Source organism: Camelus dromedarius, chromosome 7, assembly GCF_036321535.1.
Source record: "Camelus dromedarius isolate mCamDro1 chromosome 7, mCamDro1.pat, whole genome shotgun sequence".
Lineage (NCBI taxonomy): Eukaryota > Metazoa > Chordata > Mammalia > Artiodactyla > Camelidae > Camelus > Camelus dromedarius.
Genome location: NC_087442.1, coordinates 78,398,815 through 78,419,384, shown reverse-complemented (window position 1 = coordinate 78,419,384; position 20,570 = coordinate 78,398,815). Strand labels below are relative to the sequence as shown.

At 39.4% G+C, this 20,570-nt stretch overlaps 1 protein-coding gene across 1 annotated transcript in view; it reads left to right on the top strand.

Annotated features, from left to right (window-relative positions):
• Positions 1–19,447, top strand: part of LAMB4 (laminin subunit beta 4) — an 89,929-nt gene extending 70,482 nt beyond the window's left edge. The window contains 8 exon segments of the mRNA XM_064487697.1: positions 422–624; positions 1,234–1,395; positions 4,430–4,574; positions 6,444–6,651; positions 9,073–9,211; positions 11,885–12,058; positions 13,351–13,504; positions 19,107–19,447. Coding sequence (XP_064343767.1) covers positions 422–624; positions 1,234–1,395; positions 4,430–4,574; positions 6,444–6,651; positions 9,073–9,211; positions 11,885–12,058; positions 13,351–13,504; positions 19,107–19,246 — 1,325 coding nt within the window. The 3' untranslated portion in view covers positions 19,247–19,447.
• Positions 19,448–20,570: the final 1,123 nt, after the last annotated feature.

The window sequence follows — 20,570 nt, the reverse complement described above, 5'->3', positions numbered from 1 at the left end:
GGACAGCATTCAAACACGTCTGCTGGGGGGAGGGTACAGCTCAGTGGCAGAGCGCATGCCTAGCATGCACGTGGTCCTGGGTTCAATCCCCAGTGCCGCCACGAAAAATAATAAATAAATGGATACAATTAGTTACCTCCCCCCACAAAAAATTAGAAATTAAAAAAATTTCTTTTGATTAAGAAGAACACAGATCTGCAGACTTAAATCTCAGGGCTCTGTAGCTGTTGTATCTATGTCTGCGACACGACATTGAATCTTTCCCCATCAAGTGCAGATTCAAAGACAACATGTAATTTTTGTATTGATGATGGAGACCAAGCCAGTACAGTCAAATTGTGGAATGATGATCCTGATAACCCGTGTATAATTTCGTTTGCTTTCACAAAATTCCACCTTCCCTCAGTTTGTGCTGATGTAGATACCTCAGAGAACATCAGGAAGTATCAGAGATCTTTATCTGCTGCAAAGAAAACTGACGATACTGCTTCCATCATTAATAAGTCTGAAAAAACCAGGAATGACTTAAGTACCATTTTAGCTGCACTAACCTCAAAAGAAAACTTGTCATTGAAAATATCAAAGTAGATCAAGACACCGGATATTCAAAAATTGAATGGAAAGGTAAATATTCGTGAGAGTATAGTAAAAACTACTTGACGTACAGACCTATTGTATTCTCTTGTTATTTCCCCGTCTTAAATTTTATTTCTTTTTATTTATATGTTATAAATGTATTATACATATAAATCCTCTGTTATATAACATAAAATAATATAAATGTTTTTATTTTTTATTTCTTAAGTCAAAGTTTGTGAAAAATCAAAGAGTAAAGATTGTGGCTTGATTTTAGTACTTTATATTATTTACTGTTTTTAAAATGGTACAGATTATGGACATTTATTGACATTTATTCCTCCTGCCTTATTATAAGTGGAAGGTAATTTTTATTTTAAAAGAAAAAAATGAAGTTAACATGGAAATGCTAGTCATTTGACCATTTTCCCCAAAACCTGTGAGTGTAAAAATGACATTGGCACAATTGCTGATACAAATAAGTTAGATGTTTATTCGGTTACCTGGGAAACATGGAATGGACCACATCCGTGTACTAAGCGTGAACAACTGTAAGAAAGATCTGTGAATAGAGCAGTGCCTTGCCTCAGTGAGCCTGGACGGCATTAGAAAAAGCTCTGCCAAGTTCGTTTTTACATAAATCCCTTCTCCCTCCAGGTGTGCGGGGGACATGGGGTCTCGCCCTGTGTGCTTTTGCCCTGTGGAGGCCCCAGCTGTCGTGGTTCCCTGACTCTCTCCAGCAACGCCCTCCAGAAAGCTCAGGAAGCAGGGTCCCGGACTCGCAATTTGAACAACCAGGTTCAAGGATTGAAGAATCAGGTAAATAATGCCATCTCATGCTTTATTTGTAAAGCTGTAGCAATTTTTTTAAAAAGCAAGCTATTTGAAATTTTTTAACTTCCATTTAGCTTCTAAGTGAAAGGATTCTAGATGTTCTGTGTTCTTATGCCTGGAAACAGAATAAAAATACAGATGTGGATATAAATGTAGATTTTGAAGTAGACGTGAATATTGGCATATTTTTTACATATACATTATATATAGTGTAAAGTGTGTGTATAATAAGTGTGTATACAATATACACATATACATATATTGTGTGTCTATCTGGAGAGAGAGAGAAGAGAAAAACCTCATAGTATGTTTATAAGACATACATAGACTAGTGTGCATGTTTCCTTTATAGCCAACACTGTATAGAAATGGAAGACTTCTAGCCTTGAAGTTTTGAAAACTATGGAGCTCTGAAAGCAAGGAATAAATTTTTATAAATTCAAGGGTATATTTGAAATTCTACTAAATAGACAAATTTTAATGTTAGAAAGTATTTTCATGGGAACATATTCTTAATGCCTTGAACTCTTTCCTATGTTGATAAACCTGATAAAGTTGTTTTACTATTTAAGCACCTGATAGCAGAATCTCTAATACTTTAAGGTGGTTTCACTTTTCTAGGCATAATAATAAATGAGTATAATTTTTAATTACCTAGTTTTCTTTAGGTTTTTTTGTGAATGCTTTATATTAATCTTGAAAGGATGAACACAGTTTTAGGTGTTGTGTGAATACATCGTATTCATTCTTGAAAACAAGATGATGATTTGCTTCATAGTTTTTTTTTTTTCTTTTTCTGGCAATATACGTAGAGCCTTTGATGAAGAAGAAAAAGTTCTTAAAGAGCTGAATTTTTCACCAATAAAAGGTAGATATTCTATCAATCAGCATTGTTGTTTGCAAGCAACAGAAACCAACTCCTGAACAAAAGAGAAATGTATGCGAAGACATCTGGGTCTCAGAACTGAGAGGAGGGTAGAGAGTCAGCCTTGGGAAAGGGGTGAGGACCACAGACAGCTAAGACACACAGCCCCGCGCACGCTCACAAGCACGTTCAGAGCAACAGTTCGCTCCGTGCGCCTGAGCTCCAACTGGTCCCACATCCTAGCCCCACAGGCTCCACAATCCAAGTCTGGAGCAACCTTCTGATTATAATCAACTTGGAGAACGTCCCTACACATCCTGAATGTTGCAAATTTAATTTACGTAGTCAAATTCTGTATTGCTACCTCGTTTTTTGCTGATATGTATTTCTTTAACAGATGTTTATTGAGTACCTGTTGCAATCCCAGGCATTTATCTAGATCCTGGGAATACAGCCATGAACAAACGCAGATCCTGGTCTTGCATCCCTGTAGTGAAAAAAATCCTTAATCATTTAGTGTAATTTTAAGCTACTATATTGTCCCTTCTCAAAAAAGAAAAAAAAGAAATCTCACATCATTTAAATAAGCCCTGTGTTAAGCTATTGCTTTGAAAAGATAACCCCGAAGTACGTATTACCCGAATCTGGCTCAATCAGCACATAAATGGAGAACTGGGAAAGGATGGGGGTTGTCTTGTTGATAAAATGGTGTGCTGTTTTCCTCTAGATTAGAAGGGGGAAGCATGCCAGAAGAGATTGCAAGAGAATTCTCAGGAGTCATGACAGAGGATGGATTGCAGAGAGATGTTTTAAGAGTGAAGTAATCGAGCAATCTTTCTTTCTTTCTGAGTATGGCATCAACTGATCTCCACTGAGATTTCATCTGTATAATTGGTCCTGAGTATTTATTTCTGGAATTCTCATCTTACTTTCATGCATTCTCACATACTACTTGTCCATTTTATTTTTTAATTGAAATATAAGTGACACATAACACTATGCTAGTTTTAGGCATACAACATAATGACATAGTGTTAGTTTTAGGCATAGAGCATAATGACACTGCTACATGTATAATGTTGCAAAATGATTAGCACAAGAAATTAATATCCGTCACCACACGTAGTTACATTTTGTTTCTTGGGATGAGAACTTTTAAGCTCTGTTTTCCCAATTGCTATCCATTTTCAACTTGAAAAAGTTTTAGAGAATTATGGAACAACAGAAAAAGTAAGATACATATTTTTAATCATGCAAGTGTTTCTTTTTTGTTTCATCATTTGCCAATGACTACAATTAAATCCTTTCCCACAAAATCTGTATGACTCAAATTAAGCAGCCTCCCTTTGTGGGGAAATAAATGGAGATTTTTTCCCCCCTAATTATGTTTGATCCTAATTAGCCCTACTTCTGTCACAACTAATTTATTAATTACAGCTTAACTTGTGGATGATACTGTCCTTTTCTCTCGGTCTTTTCTCTTTCTTTAATTTGTTGGAATCTCAAGGAAAAGTCCATGACCTTTCTCAAATCATACAAGGAAGAATTTGCACTTCTAGGTTGTAAGCATTTTAGTTCTGTCATTTCTCCACCAGGTGTACAGTGTTTGGAATTCATCTTTGTAGCCTGCTCTGAGTTCAGACTCATTTATTAAAAGGAGAAATGTTTTCTTTGTAGCTTTCAAAGAAAGTATATTATTTGAATTTGAGGAATGTTTAAAAGAGTAACTATTTTAACTTATATTAAAGAAAATGTTCTCAGCTTATTAACTGCACTGATGACTGTAAGTAGTCCTAACTAATTTCTGTGAAATCTGTTGCTGTTATAGAATGCAAAAGTCTCATTAAACCAGAATTTGTATTTTAGATTTGTATCAGGAAAAGTCATTAGTACTCCATCAATAATTGTTTTCAAGTAACAACTTTGATCACTAATAATGTTTTAAGAGATAAGTTCACATTATTAAGGAAACAGGATAATGAAAACAAATAATATCACCTTTTAAAGGAGTCCTTTAAAACGAATCTGTTGTTTCATTACCTAGACTTCTGTTTCTTTTTTAATGAATTCTATTTTGGTCCAGCTAAGTAAGGAAACATCACAGAATGTGCCTAATTATTGTATGTTTGCCTTGTACTTTTTTTCTTATTCCAGATTAAGAACATAAGTAAACTGGCAGAAGTCTCCAAAACCAATGCCTTACAGCTAAGTGAGAAGCTGAGGAATAAGGAAAACCAAAGTGACTCTGAAGAAGAAAAAATGAATCTTTTAATCAAAAACCTGAAAACATTTTTGTTAGGTAACGTTTTAAAAATACTAGGGCTAATTTTTATTTCTTCTTCTCTCCCCCACCACCACCCCTTTCTCCTCCCCTTCTTTTCCCTCCGTCCCCTCCTCCTCCTCCTTTTAATATATACTCAAAGATCACAACCAATTTCAAATTACATTCTTTGGAAATGACATGCCTAAATCAAAACCAGGATGTACTCCTTGGTTTTAAATTTCTTAATGAAAACAATCCCAAAATATTAACTCAGTGCCAAAAAAATGTGGTTCTTTGTATAAGATTCGTTTAGTAATAAATCCTAGAATTGAGTTATAATTCCAAACAAATGAGCTTGGTGTTTAAAGTTATTTTATTTCTTTAAAATAGAAGTCCAGCATGAAGACTCTGCTAGATTCTACAATTTTCTCTGCTGACAGAGTGTGTGAGATCAGCTATGCCAAATGTTGGTTAGTATGTCGACTACTGTAGTGAGCTGGCATCTAAAATACTGGTTATTAACTTCTATTGACTATTTTCCAAGACTCATGTTGGCTTCCTGTGACTGACCAAAAGGAACTATTTGGTTCGTTACTATTATGAATTATTCTTATACTTATGAACATATTATCCCTTATTTTGTGTAATTTGGGGAGAGGTTTGTTTTAAACTCCAGAAAATTATTAAAGATAAATATCAAATAATACAGCTGGAAATGGTCCTGAAACCTCACTTTCTGCAAATAACGTTACTCCTTGCTTAACCCCACGTCTCCACAAGTTTAATCTCTGTGATCCTCTGAGGCCCAGTTCAGATGCCTTTTTTTTTTTTTTAATGGAGGCACTGGGGATTGAACCCAGGACCTCATGCACGCTCAGCATGTGCTTTACCACTGAGCTAGACCCACTCCCTTAAATGCCTATAGATGTTCTTCCTGGAGTATTTTCTCCTCCTTCTGGACACCATATCCCTTTGTCTTGTATTTATCACTTCTGTTCTTCAGGGGTCAGTCAGTCATCACCTAGAATGACTATGAGTCCCCACTTGCTAGTAAACCCTTTGAGGATCATCAGATGTGTATCCAGTTCACTCTGACTTCCCCCACGGGACTCAGCGTGTGTCCCTCCATAAGGAGCCAGAGAGAGACAAAGCGCTATTACCCCACAAAAGTCTATCTTCCGCTCCAGTTCTCAAAGGGGACCAATTGTATTTTTCTGAAAAGCTGGGCATAGATGTATTTACAAGTTTCTTTTTTTATGTTAATTTCCTAATTTAAAAAAAATTTTTTTTAATTTTATTGAAGTACACCAGAAATTGACACATTGTAACTGACTATACAAATTTCTTGATAATATGTTATTCATACTGTACTTTATTCTGTTTTGCTGAATTCCCTTCTCAAAATAGATCTTTGAGAAGTAGCTTTAGGAATAGTTACCCAATTATGCAGATGAGCAAAAATTGTGAGCCTTTTTAATGTCATGGAGGATGAGAGTAGACTTTTGTTGAGTCCAGACCCAGCGCTTCCCCATTGTCACATCCGTTGTGTTCAGCTCTTAATGATAGGCATCTAAACATTTTCATTGCTTTTGAACTGTATTTATAATAAGCTGTTTTTGTGAGGACATTTTGTGGAACACTCAGTGTTCCAAATCTGTAATTTTTCATTTTTCCAACAAGCATTTGTGTGGGGTGTATTCTGTGTCATATGAGCAACGTTTCTTTCAGAGAGAAGGGAAAATTGAGGATGAAGAAGAATCGAAGGGACATATACGATCTAATCCCTGGATTCTAGGGACACAGAATCAGATGCAAATACATTTGACTTAGAATTTGTTGTGGTGATATTTACAAGATACAGTGATAAGGAGACACAATTACCTAAAACCCACCTTCTTTTTTAAGAGGAAAACGTGCCTCCGGAGGACATAGAAAAGGTTGTAAATCGTGTACTTGACGTCTGCCAACCAGTCATGTCACAAAATCTAACCCACGAAATTGACAAAATACAGAAATTTTCACAACCTTGCAAGGACTACAGGACGGAGGAGAACAGGCTACGTAAAGCAGCAGATGGAGCCCGAGAAGTTCTGGTGAAGGCAAAAGCAGCCAAGTAAGTAGAGTAGTAACATCCTCCTCCTGCTCTAACAGGCCATCTGCTGAAAGGCCATCTGAAAAATGCTTGCCTAAGGAGCTGTAACTGTAGTTCAAATGAAATTATCCTCCAGTAGTTCGTTGTCCCACTTGAAGGCTACGCTGTCTGTGGCGGTGCCCCCAGGAAGCTGGAACACTAGAACGCAGTGTGTGGAGATGCTTGTTTCCCATTTCCTTTGGACTCTGAGTGCCCTTCCAGGAGTCTGTTACCTCTTTATACCAAAATACACCGATGAATGCTATATGCTAATTATATGCCAGTATCTTTACAGGTGGTGGGAATGTCTGTGTATTTTTCCCTTCTTGTTTACCTATTTTTGGTTCTTTCTAGATTTACTCCAATAAGCAGTACTTTGAAAATCTAAGTTAAAAAAATATATATCACACTAAAAAGATACAGTGGTGAGGAAGAGAAGAAATGCACACTAGTGCCCCAGGGATATGGTACAGGAGTAGAAAGATACGCACGGTACAGAGTTAACGAAGTCTGGATTCCTTTTGCCTGTGTGGACTTAGCCAAGCATAAAGGAGAAGCCGTCCTGGTTTTTATGAGCATGGGGTGCCGTGAGTCAGGGTCACAGGGTTGGTGGATGATGCTCATTACATCACCAACACGCACCCCCATTTTTGGACGCCCAGAAAGAGTTGGAGACCTTAGCTGCCTTTACTGTCTCATCATCCACTTACATAGATGAAGTGGACCAGACTCAACCCAAAGTCCAGCCATTCCAGTTTGAACACTTAAAACTACGAAAATTAAGTAATTGCAGCACAATCACACCACTATTAAAAACAACGCTGATGAAGGAGTTTTAGTAATGTGCAGAGAGTCCTACAGTGTAACATTCATGCTTTTTAAAAAGGAGATAGCAGATTATACATGGAAGAGATGTCAATCACGAAAAGAAAAAAAATCTTTCTGGACAAAAATGCTAGAAAATGCCAATATCTTAAAAGGTAGTAGGATTACTGGTAAACTTTCCCTTCCTGGTTTTCTTTTCTTTTTTTCTTCTTTTTTGGGGGTACTTTCCAAATTTACTATACTGAGTAATGCCTTGAAAAAAATCTAAGGAAAAAAACAATACAGTTAAAAAAAATGAGGGGTGTTATGAAAAGGAAAGGCTTGGGAACCCCCTCCCCACCCCCAGTAACTGTAGAGAAAGGAGTGTAGAAAGAGAAAGCTACACACTGCATGATTCCAACTATAGGACATTCTGGAAAAGGCTAAGGCAGTGAAAAAGATCGGTGGCTGCAGGGGGTGCGAAAGGAGGAATGAATAGACACACACACAGGAATTTTAAGACAATGAAAATACTCGATATGATGCTATAATGATAAATACATGTCATTATACATTTGTCCAAACCCACAGAACAGACAACACCAAGAGTGAGCTCTAATGTAAACTGTGGACTCTGGGTGATTAGTATCTGTCAGTGTAGGTTCATCAGTTGTAACAAATGTACCCTCTGGGGCGGCATGTCGATAACTGGGGAGGTTATGCATGTAAAGGGCCAGGGAGTATATGGGAAATCTCTGTACCTTCCTCTCAGTTTTGCTGTGAACCTAAAAACAATAGTCTTTAAAACAAAACAGAACAAAAAACCAGAGAGATTACCCCTGGGAGGAGAAGATGGGTTGGATTGGGAAGGGGGTGTTTTGCAATTTGGCTATTTTTGCTCTCACGCAAGCATCTCTGATGATGCCTCTGCTAAGGTCTGTCTGATACTTCCCTGGCTTCGTACATTCTTCCCAAGGATGGTTCTGAGCCCACAGATCTAAGTATCCGGTGACCGTTGACTCAGGGTGAGCTCATTTCTGTAAAATAGACTATCACTTGGAATGTTTGTGATTTTAACCTCTGACTGGGCCCCTGGGCGGCTGGAATGTCAGTGAAGCTTAAATAAACCTGAATAAACACAGCCTGAAAACGCAGGACCTCTCGTTCTCTCGTTGCTCTTTGTGGAGCCTCTTGACTCTCCCGCCCCAACTCCAGTAAGGATTCCGACAGCGTTGCTAAAGTTTGAGAAATCAAGAAACTGGAATTGGCTGAGGATCGTTTTCTTATTCACAGCTTGGCAGCTTTATCCCCTAAACGTCTCTGCTTATGACAAGTTAAGAAGAAACAAGACCCATTTCCTTGATTTCCATATCTGGCAAAATCTGTATCTATGTGTGCATATGTATGTTTTTTATTAGCATTTAAATATCCCTGTTTCTAAAAATGAAGATTTCAGCACTTTCCCTTGCTTAAGAGTAATTTAAATTTACTTTATAAGTAATTCCGTGAAGTTTTTGGTTGCGTCAAATGAACTCTGAAGGTGAAATAAATGAATAATTGTCGAGTTATCTAATCTGCTATGTTAATATCTCACTTTAGAAAAGCAGCAAACGTTCTATCAAATCTTGACAAAATGTTGAATAAGTTGCAGCAAGTTCAAATCACTCAAGGACAGGCAGATTCTACCATCGCACAGCTGACTGCCGAGATAAGAACGATAAAAAAGAATGTACTGCAGGTATTCCTCTCTGTTCTTTGAAACTGACCTGAAGTAGATTTTGAGTGTGGAGACAACACAATTTTTACTTATGCCAGTGTTCACCCTTGTCTTACCTGTCTGATGGGCTTGTCATGGTGATAAATAAGATTATGATAGTAGTATGTGTTTAATTAGTGTTCTGTGGAGCTCTCCCAGCACCATTTCATTTCCTTGATGACCATGCCTAGGGGATGAAGCAGGTGCTATCCCCAGCTCAGAAATGAAGGAACTAAGATTCAGGGAGGTTAAGTGACTTGCCTGAGGTCACACAGTTAATTAATGGTAGATTAGAGGCCAGTGTTTATCCGTCCTGATACCAGGGGAAGTCACAGACTTTTTAAAGCTCACCCGTCAAATAAATTAATTGTGGCCAAGTTTTTATAACTAAGTTTGCATGAAAACTCATCAGAGTACCCTAAAACTGAAAGAATATCTTGCCCAAAATAAAGTGTTCTCTCCAGAGTTCGGTAGGAATAAAGCCATGGTTTAACCCAGGTGATAGATCCAGAAGAGAAAGACTGGCAGTTGAAGGACAGGAGAGGACCTGGTCTGACGGTCTCTGACGTCTCTCCCTCCAAGGCTCCATCCTCAAGTACATGTCATACCCCCTTCCCAGAAAATTATGAGTTTCTCAGTCTCTATTTGTCAGCTGTGTTTTATTTATTTTTTAATTTTTTTAAACTTCTTTGCTTTTTTTTTAGTTGAAGGTACTGGGGATTGAGCCCAGGACCTCGTTCATGCTAAGCATGTCCTCTACCACTGAGCTGTACCCTCCCCGCTCAGCTATGTTTTCGATACCTAAATACAGCCATCTTGAAAAGAGAAAGCAATAGAACAGGAAATAGTACACCAGGAAATAAAAATGTTAGCTATAAAAAGGTTACCTAGAAAGAGAGGAGCAAAAATATAAAGAGGGACTCGAAGTTTTCCCCTTCTAGACATATACTTTAGAACAAGGGTTGGCAAAATACAGCGCATGGGCCCAGTGGCCCCACCGACTGTTTCTGTATCCAAAGCTACAAATTCTGTTGGAATACAGCCACATATTATCCATGAATGCTTCTGCATTACAATGGCACAGGGTTGAACAGCTGCAATAGAGACTTTATGGACCACAAAGTGTGAGATATTTGCAATCTGACCCTTTACAGAAAAGGTTGCAGATTCCTGCTCTTGAAAAACTCCCACATATGCCTGAGGGCACAGGAAGGGGCTTCCATTGCTAAGAGGATGGTGGACCAGTACACCCAGGGAACCTCCTAGTAGGAAAAAAAAAAAACTAGAAATGTTACAGGCTGTTTTGACAATTTTTTATTTGTTTATTTTTTAGTTCTTATTTTTCATTAACATGTCGATTTACAATGTTAGTTTCAGGTGTACAGCAAAGCGATTCACTTATACATATACATAACTTTTTTTTTCAGATTCTTTTCCATTACAAGTCATTACAAGACATAGACTATAGTTCCCTGTGCTGTACAGTAGGTCCTTGTTTATCTATTTTATACAGAGTAGTGTGTATTTGTTAATCCCAAACTCCTAATCTAACAATTTTTTAAACGCCTACCTGAATTAGTAAGATATGGAGGAAATCTTCAGAGGCCAAAAATGACCGGAAAGCATGATCCAGAGAAGTAATCAAGCATGAATCTGACAGCAGGTAGAGGGTATCTGCCAATCCCTGGTGTATCAGAGCCACTGGTTTATGGCTGCCTTGCATAGCAAAGAGACAAAGCCATGCAAGAAGGGAGTCAGACCCATGCATACAGCGGGGACCCCAAAAGGCAAACCCTCAGGGAAATGTTACACTATTAGAGAGAGAGAGTGTAAAGACATTGGCCTCTGCTTGGAGGGAGAATGTCTTCACTAAGAATTATTAACCATAAGCCAGCTCTCAGGTGAGATGGGCTAATTCATCCTACCTGGGTGGCCCCATAAACCAAGCTAAAAATGTCATTTACTATGGTCCTGGGTTGGCAGGGCCCTCCGATGCCTGACAGAGTCGATGAGGAATCCTTTCCAAAGGACTGCACCTTAAAACCAGGCCTCAAAGGATTCCCCTATAACACATAAAGAAAGAGATTGCCTTACACAGGAGTCATCAGAAACAGTAGACGAGAGAATCAGAATGCAAGAGACTGCAGGTATTACCCCGTTAGTGGATATCCCAAGACAAAATAAGCATGTTGATTATGTTTAAGAAAATTAAAGACGGTGTGAAAGTTTGACCAAAGAGCAAGAGACAAATAGACAAATGACCAGTCACATTTGACGTCCAGGTGGGACAAGTAGAGTCACTGAAATAAGAAACAAGTATAAGGTGTTCATTCATTATTGTGTATAAGGGCTTCCATTTGTAAAAGGATGGTGTACCAGTACTCCAAGGGGCCCTCCTAGTAGGAAAAAAAAAAACAAAACTAAAAATGTTAGGCTATCTTAACAATTTTTTATTTTTTAGTTTATTGTTATTTATTTTAATTTAATTTCAATTGTTATTATAACTTTGTTTTAATGGAATAGAAATAGCAAAGGAATGATTTTCTCTCCCTTTACACCCAGCTTATCTTCTGAGCAGTAATTACATCATTTATGTTCTTGTTTACTTGTGACATAAAGAGCCTTTCTCCTCTCTAGTCTTTCATTCAACAACAGGTTGACCAACAGGCTCAGGAGACGAAGAAGGAGCTGGACTTAGCGAAGCAGCAGTCAGCGCTGGAGGGTGGGCTTGGCCGGCTGAGGACCAAGTTGCAAAGGGGCCGGGACGAGGCCACCCGAGTGCGAGCTCAGGCTGAATCAGCCCGGCGCCAGGCTGGGGGCCTGGAGGAGGTCGTCCATCCCATCCCCGCCACTGAGAGCAGACAGACGGTGCTCCTTTGAGGGGTGATCCCTTAACCCCAGATGTTTGTGCCATTTGTCAGCACTTCCCTTAGTGCCTGTCCACTCTCAGGGGTGTATGTCTGTAAGGACTGCACTGGGTAAGGAGGCGCTTCTGTAAGTGGAGGGCTGTCTCCAGAGAGACAGAAGTTTTTCAGCCAAATCATATTGAACTGTTTACTCTCCACCCACTCATCCTTATTACAAGTGGTACCTTAGTCAGATTTTTCCTAAACTTCCAAACTTTCACGATTTATGTCATGGATCTATATTGTAGGTATTAGCCCTTGACTAAGTAAATCACGTAAGAGATAAAGAAAACAAGACGTGAGGGTCACCTCCAAAAAGAGTAGATCAAGTTATAGGAATCAGAGTGAGTTAATTAAACTGTTGTGGAAAATGGCCTGTTAATTTCAACTGCTGAAAGGAACCATCAGCTCATTTTCCTGGCAGGAAATCTTTGGTTGGTCGCATTCATACAGCAGCTTAAGCCCAAGAGATGTTGAAGTGTGTTGACAATTGGTGTATTCTCTTGCTTCTCATTCCTGATGTGCTGGGTAAATTTTCCACCAGCAGGAGCTGAGGGCATTTTCTATGGAATAGAAGTTGAGAAAGGCGCTTCCTGCCTTCCCTCGACCACTTCCATGTTCCATTCCTGGGTCTGAATTCGTCTGTTTACCATTATGTAGGTTGTCAACCCCTCAGGCTGACCCCGGAGATTTCCATTCTAATACTGTGGGAGGCCTTCACACTAACCCCCTACTCCCCATCTGGAACCCTCCCCACCTCATCCTCTCTCACCTTTGTGCCAACCAAATAATGTCCTTGCTGCTTCTGAATCTTCACTGCTCCCTCTGAACTTCACCTTGCACTTGGCAACCATTCAACCCGACTGAGCTAAACCTTTGTCAGGGGCAGCACTGGATCTATCTTGTCCTCTGTACCTCTGACCTTATGTCGTTTGGGACACACCATTCTCTCATCAAGAGTTGCCTTAACATGGAATAATGCTTGATACTTTATAACAGAGAAATTTGACTTTCTCACTGAAGCTGAGATTTTTTTTTCAGCCTGAAAAAAAATAAAACCCCACAAACAATGCACATAAAAACTCTGTTGGAAATATCTTATGGATTCAAGTGCAATGACTCTTATTCCTTGTACGAGCAGTCTCAGGCAAACATCATGCATATGTATGTGTTTTATTAATATTTTCTGATGATGGGAGTGTTGCTCTGTTACAGGAGTTTGTTGAGCTCCAAAATCGATATGCTATTCTTCAACAAAATATAAGCCTTGCGGGACTGACGAAGGACACATTAGGAAAAGTGAAACAGCTAAAGGATGCAGCAGCAAAACTGGCTGGAGATACAGAGGACACGACAAGAAGAATTATAGGTACTGATTCTTTTTATTTTCCCAGCGTTACTGAGGTATCACTGACACAGAATTGTGTGTTTTTCAAGTGTACTTTGGGATCATTTGATGGATGTGTACGTTGTGAAATGACCACCACGATTCAGTTAACACATCCACCCCCTCACACAGTTAGGGGAGTGCCTAAGATCTGCTCACGTATGTGATACAGTGTGATCGATCCCCAGAACCCGTTCATCTTATAATTGGAAGTTTGGACCCTTTGAGCAACGTCTCCCTCATTTCACTCATCCCCCAACCCCTGGCAGCCCCCATCTACTCATCCTATGAGTTCAACTTTTATCTTTTTTTTAGACAGAAGTGAGATCATACAGTATTTGTCTTTTCTGTCTAGCTTGTTTTCACTTTGCATAAAGTCCTCCCTCCAGCTTCATCCATGTGGTTGCAAATGGCAGGGTTTCCTTGTTTCTTACGGCTGAATTGTATTTGTACATATATGTGTATCTCACGTTTTCTTCATGTGTTCATCCATGGACACTCGGGGACACTTCCATGTCTTGGCTACTGTGAATAATTCTGTGAACACAGGAGTGTAGTTACCTCTTCGAGATACAGATTCGGATTTTTTCAGGTATATGCCCAGAAGTGGATTCTGGATCATGTGGTGGTTCTAACTGTCCTGTTACCCACTCTCCCGATTTGATAGTGACATCATAATACTCCCCCCTTCCTGGCAGAACATGTCCCAGTTCCAGTTTATCCTTGATACAGTTTAACCAGTTACAAGTCCACTGAGGAGACAGAAATAGGAACTGGGTTTGTGCAAAGGAGCATGCCTCTTACCTGGTTTTACTTCAAAGCGCATCAATGAGCATCCACTCTGCGTTAATCAGAACACACTGAGTTTGCCTTTGGTCACCTTGAAAGGCCCTTGTCCTAGCCTGGGGCTTCTCAAGCAGGGGTGATTTTATCCCCTCCCCTGGGGATAAAAAGGTCTGAAGATGTCCCTGCTTGTCACAGCTAGGGGTTACAACTAACATTCTAGTGGATGGAGGCCAGAAATGTTGCTAAGTGTCCTGTAATGCTCAGGGCATGTCCCGGACAACAAGTAATTATTCTGCCTGAAGAATCAGTGGTACCGAGATTGAGGAGCCCTGTCTGTCCTAACCTGTGCTGCTTCTCTTCTCCTCTCCTACAAATAGCTCTTTTGGAGTCAGTATGATCTAGACACTAGGGCGCTAGGTCAGGTAGCATGGCTTGTAGGTAGCAATCCAGAAGGAATCACAGCCCAAACACGGATTTTGATCCAGATGGAAATTTTGATGCCCACACAGTGTAGTAAATATAGAATACATACAATCAGAGTCAATCAGAGTATTTTTCTTCCCACGGCTAAAACTCATGATTTTTCTGGGCAGTCATCATGTCTGTAACTACCTCTAAATCATCAAGAAATATCAGATGATGAGTGGCCTAGTTGTACTTTTAGTTGTATTTATTGTCTCCCCAAACTTTAAAATGTAGCATATTCATCTGGAGTATAAGTAACTCTCAAAATATTAACATAACCCGAACTCCTCACTTATAAGTGCTTCTTTGTTATAAAATGGGTTGTCAGCCTTATGGCCACTTAAATCATCACTATGAAATGAAAAAAATGAGAATGCAACTTTAGTGTAGGCCAAAGTCAGGAAAAATACATACCAAAGTGTTAACATTAGATATCTCTGGGGAGGGGGAGAGTGACAAGAACAGTGCTACTTTTTACATTTATAGAATAGTTCTAAAAGCAGTGCATTTTTTTTTTATTTTCAGTATTTTCATAATAATTTTAAAAAGGAAACACTATGAAAGATTCAGAAAGACAGACAAATGTGTTTACCTTGCACTCCCTGGGCAATACCATGAAAAATCAATTTCTATTACACAGACCTTGGTCCTTACAAAAGCATGGGGAGAATATTTTCTTTTTTCTTTTTTGATAGAATTTTAAAAATTGAAGTATAGTTGATTTACAATGTTTCAGATATACAACAAAGTGATTCAGTTATACATATATATCCCATTTCAGATTATTTTCCATTATAGGCTATTACAAGATATGGAATATAGTTCCCTGTGCTGTACAGTAGGTCCTTGTTGTTTATCTGTTTTATATGTTGTAGTTTATATCTGCTAATCCCAAACTCCTAATTTATCCTTCCCCCTCTTTCCCCTTTGGAAACCATAAGTATATTTTCTGTGTTGGTGAATCTATTTCTGTTTTGTAAATAAGTTCATTTGTCTCATTTTTTGGATTCCACATATAAGTGATATCATATGATATTTGTCTTTCTCTGTCTGACTTACTTGACTTCGTATGACGATCTCTAGGTCCATCCATGTTGTTGGAAGTAGCATTGTTTTTTTTTGTGGCTGAGTAGTGTTCCATTGTATATATATGCCACGTCTTTATTCGTTCATCTGTTGATGGACATTTAGGCTGCTTCCATGTCTTGGCTAATGTATATAGTGCTGCTATGAACATTGGAGTGCGTGTGTCTTCTCAAATTAGAGTTTTCTGCACATATATGCCCAGGAGTGGGATTGCTGGATCATAGGGTAAGCCTATTTTTAGTTTTTTAGGGAACCTCCATACTGTTCTCCATAGTGGCTGCACCAAATTACATTCCCACCAGCAGTGTAGGAGGGTTCCCTTTTCTCCACATCCTCTCCAGCATTTATTATTTGTAGACATTTTAATGATGGCCATTCTGACTGGTGTGAGGTGATGCCTCATTGTAGTTTTGATTTGCATTTCTCTAAAAATTATCAATGTTGAACATTTTTTCATGTGCCTGTTGGCCATCTGGATGTCAGTATTTTTCTGTCTTATATTTTATGTCAGGATCCACATTCTTTCCACTTTTCCCCTATAGGCTAAAACATTCACAGTTCTTGAAATTAGGTTGGAAGAGAAGTTTAATTCAGGGAACTTCTCAGAGAGATAGAAAGTAATGTATTCAAGGGGGTGGGTATAGCTCAGTGGTAGAGTGCATGCTTAGCATGCGTGGGTTTTGGGGTTCAATCCCCAGTACTGCCACTTAAAAAAAATTAAGTAAATAAACCTAACCACCCCACCAATAAGTAAGTAAATAAATAAATAAATTTAAAAACTAACTTTTTAAATTGATGTAACTCTACGTCATGTGATTAAAGGAGCGTGGTCTGAGTTATCCATTCATTGCATAACAAACCACCCCCCAAATTTAATGGCTTAAGACAGCAACCGTGTACTATTTGTACATGAGTTGTCTTGGGGGTTCTTCCCCCCGATCTTTCTTAGGGTGTTACTCACGTGGCTGCATTTGGTTGATGGGTCAGCTGGCAGGTCTGCCAGAGGTGGGGCTTGCTGGGATGCTGGGTCCACTGGGGTGCCGGGCCTCTCTCCACAGGGTCTTCCATCCCAGGCCGCTTTACAGTGCGTGGTTGCAGGGCTCCAGGAGGGTGGGCGCGGAAGCCGCACAGGGCTTGAGGTCCTGCAGTGTCCTTTCTCCCTTTTTCTTTCCTTCTTTCCTTCTTTCTTTCAGTGTTTTTCATTTATTTTTTAATTTTGCATGGGGGGAGATCATTAGGTTTTTATTTATTTATTTTAGTGCAGGTACTGGGGATTGAACCCAGGATCTGGTGAATCCTCAGCACACGCTCTACCACTGAGATGTACCCAAACCCCCTCTCCTGCTTTCTGTTGATCAAAACAGCTTGCGATACTGGACCTAGTTTGGTGGGGAGAGGGTAAATAGATTCTATTTCATGATGGGAAGAACTAGGAAAAATTGCGCGGGAATTAACAGAATCAACCACGTGTGTGGACGTCCTGGGTGACTAGCAGCAGTTAGAAGCCATTCACATCCGTGGTCTAAAGGGGCAGCAGGAAGCAGGAGTGGGAGCGCTGGGGAAGGACCCTGTGGATGCTGGAGCAGAAGGGAGGAGGCCACTTAGAACTGGACTTGAGAGACGTCAGAACTTCCAGAACCCTGCTGCTCACCAGAGACGGAGCCTGCTCGCTTTTCCCGCCCCCACCCTGCCATCGCTTCTCAGAGCCGTCCAGCAGCCAAGTGTGAACGAAAGCCAGAGCCAGGTGATGTCATCCACGGAGCTAGCTTTGCAGGACACAGAGCAGGATGAAGAATGGATGGGCGGGGGGATGAAAAGCAACCAGCACAATCTTACTTAACTTACTTGGTAGAAACACAAGGCTCTGGTTTTTCTTTCAGTACAAATACCCTTCCAATGCTTAATTCCTTTTTCAATCCAAAATGACCTGCCTTTGAAAGTTTTTAATGACAGAATGCTCCCCACCCTCCATGGTGGCTCCTTAGTCTTTGAACTGCTGTGACTACTAGAAGGTTCTTGATAGTCAGACAAAATCTTCCTCCAGGGAGCGTTCACCTGCTGTTTCCATTCTCTTTCCTCAGGAGGACCCAAAGCACATTTACTCTGCTTTTCTGGCCACAAATACATGAAAATAGCTATAGCACGTGCCCTGAATCTTCTCTCTATGAAACATAGCTGGTTAATTCACTTTTTGTTCACAAGACGATTTCAAAGTTCTTCACCAATCTGGTTTCTTCCTCTAAACACATGCTACGTGCTAGTTTGACACTTACCCCAAACCAACTGGGTATCCAGGTGTAAACTGACCACGTGAAGTGGAGCATTAGCCTGCCTTCTTGTAGAAGTTCTACTTCAACCTAAGGCCAGTTTCCTTTCTGACTATTAACTGTATCTCTCTGTACCTCTTCCATCCACTACTCTGTGGGCTCCTTGTTAGGGTTTACTGTAATTCCCAGTATTTGTTGAAGAATGGGTAAGTAAATGGATGGACGGACAGATGGATGCATGGATGGATGGATTCATGGGTAGATAAGAGTGAAAGGCATCAGGGACTCCAATATCAGCAGAGAAGAGGGGAGGATATAGCTCAAGGCGTAGAGTGCATGCTTAGCATGCATGAGATCCTAGGTTCAATCCCCAGTACCTCCATCAAATAAATTAAACCTAATTACCAGCCCCACAAAAAGAAAGAAATCAGGCAGAGAAAGATAAGAACTGTACTGTATGATATCACTTATACGTGGAATCTAAAAAATACAACAAACTAGTGAATATGACCAAAAAAAGAAGAAAATCAGCAGAGAAGAATGAAGAAATGAAAATGTCTTTTAAAAAGTGTCTTCAGTCCTTTCTACTGAAAGATTGGGAAACCCTGAAGTGATAGACACATGTTCAAAGAAAATGAAGTTAAAAGAGCAAGAAGAAACCTTGGGAAATACAGTGCGTTACCAAGTCCACTCAAGGCTTATCCTGTCTTTCCATCTCTAATGAATGCTAACCAGCCTTAGTCTCACATTGATAAATGGCTTCAGATAGAAAGTACTTTTCTGACACAAATATCAATTTGCTGATTTGTGTGCAAATCTTGAGAAGTCTGGTGGAAATAAATGCTTTATCCATTGGATCAAAACACAAAACTAAACATGTCCTTAAGGGACCCATAAATCCTGGTGTTTGGTGTAACGTGGATGTCCGGGAGGAATGGGTCAATTGAAAGTATATAATTTACTTCGTTTTCTTCTTTCAGATTTAGAAAAGAAGGTCCAAGATTTGAATCTAAGTAGACAAGAAAAAGCTGTTCAGTTGAAATAGTTGGAAGATCAAGTCATTGCCATTAAAAATGAAATCGTTGAGCAAGAAAACAAATATGCGACCTGCTATAGTTAGGCAGAGTTCAAGTGAAAAATCACCTGTGCTTTCTTTGCTGGCTTCTGATGAGCAAACTGTGCTGTGCTGTGCTGGAGCTGTGCTGAAGCTGGGAAACACAAACGGTCAGCCTCTTCTGCGTCTCTTCCCCCAACCCCTTCCTTGCCGGATGTGGCTGCACAGTGAAACTTGGCCAAGAAAAAGCCACTTTATCTGTGGAAGAGAAAGGGAAATGTAAAGAGATTGTCTCTGGTTTCAGAAACCTTTGCTCTCGCCTTCCTTTCCTTTTCTAACTGCATGACAAGTGCAAATCTATAAAGAAGTATTCTACTCACTAATACTCATGTCAGTCAAATGGACCTAGCATTAAATAAATTGCCAGAAGCAGGGGAGTGGGGACTGGGGCGATATTAATTGATGGGCATTAAGTTTCAGTTAAGCAAGATGAGGAAGTTCCGAGTTCTGTACATTATACATATAGTCCACAATTGTGTGTTGCACACTTTAAAAAGCATTGAGTGTAAATTTCATGTTAAATGTTCTTCACACAATAAAATAAATTTAAATATCTCTAATACTAGAGTGGAATAAATATGGATGGTCTCAACTAGATTGTCCTATATTTTATTTTTATTTGGATTTACTTTATCTGTAAAGCTATTATTCTGTTCTGAATAAAATGCATACAATTCAAAATGTAACATGTTTTAACACCCGCTTTCCCTCATATTAGTTCTCTAAACCAAAGGATTCTGTTTTCCACAAATGGCACTGGCACAATATTTAAGAAGATAAATATTGAGCTACTTTCCCTAATTTGCCTGCAAGCATTTTTGCTGTAAAATCTGCTACTTGTTTTTAAAAGACCAGAAATCATGTAGTTATTGTTTTAGTATAAAAGATCAGATTGTTTCATTTCAAAACGGATCTATGATTTCATATTAACTTCTTTTTTGGCATGAATGTTATGTAATTAGAACACATTGCCACTGTTTGTGAAAGTGCTCCTCCAGAGGGATTATTTCAAGGGAATTTGGCCCCACATTTTTGAACAAGAAATAAGACACATCAATGCTGATGTATGAAAGAGGAAAAGCAGCTGGAGCCATTTCCATCAAGGACTGACTCAAAACAGATGCATTTAAAAATTCAACAAAGAGGCTTTAGGATGACACACAAATAGGAAATTTCTTAAAATGGAGGTTATGAAGGAGAATTGTGGTTTCCCTGGCAATCCTGAAGAATAAAATGAAACTTTTCTAAAGGAAGGACCACCGCGGAATTGTCTCTCGAAATATGTGATGTTCCCTGTATCCAACACTGAGACTTCTGGAAGCCTGCACCA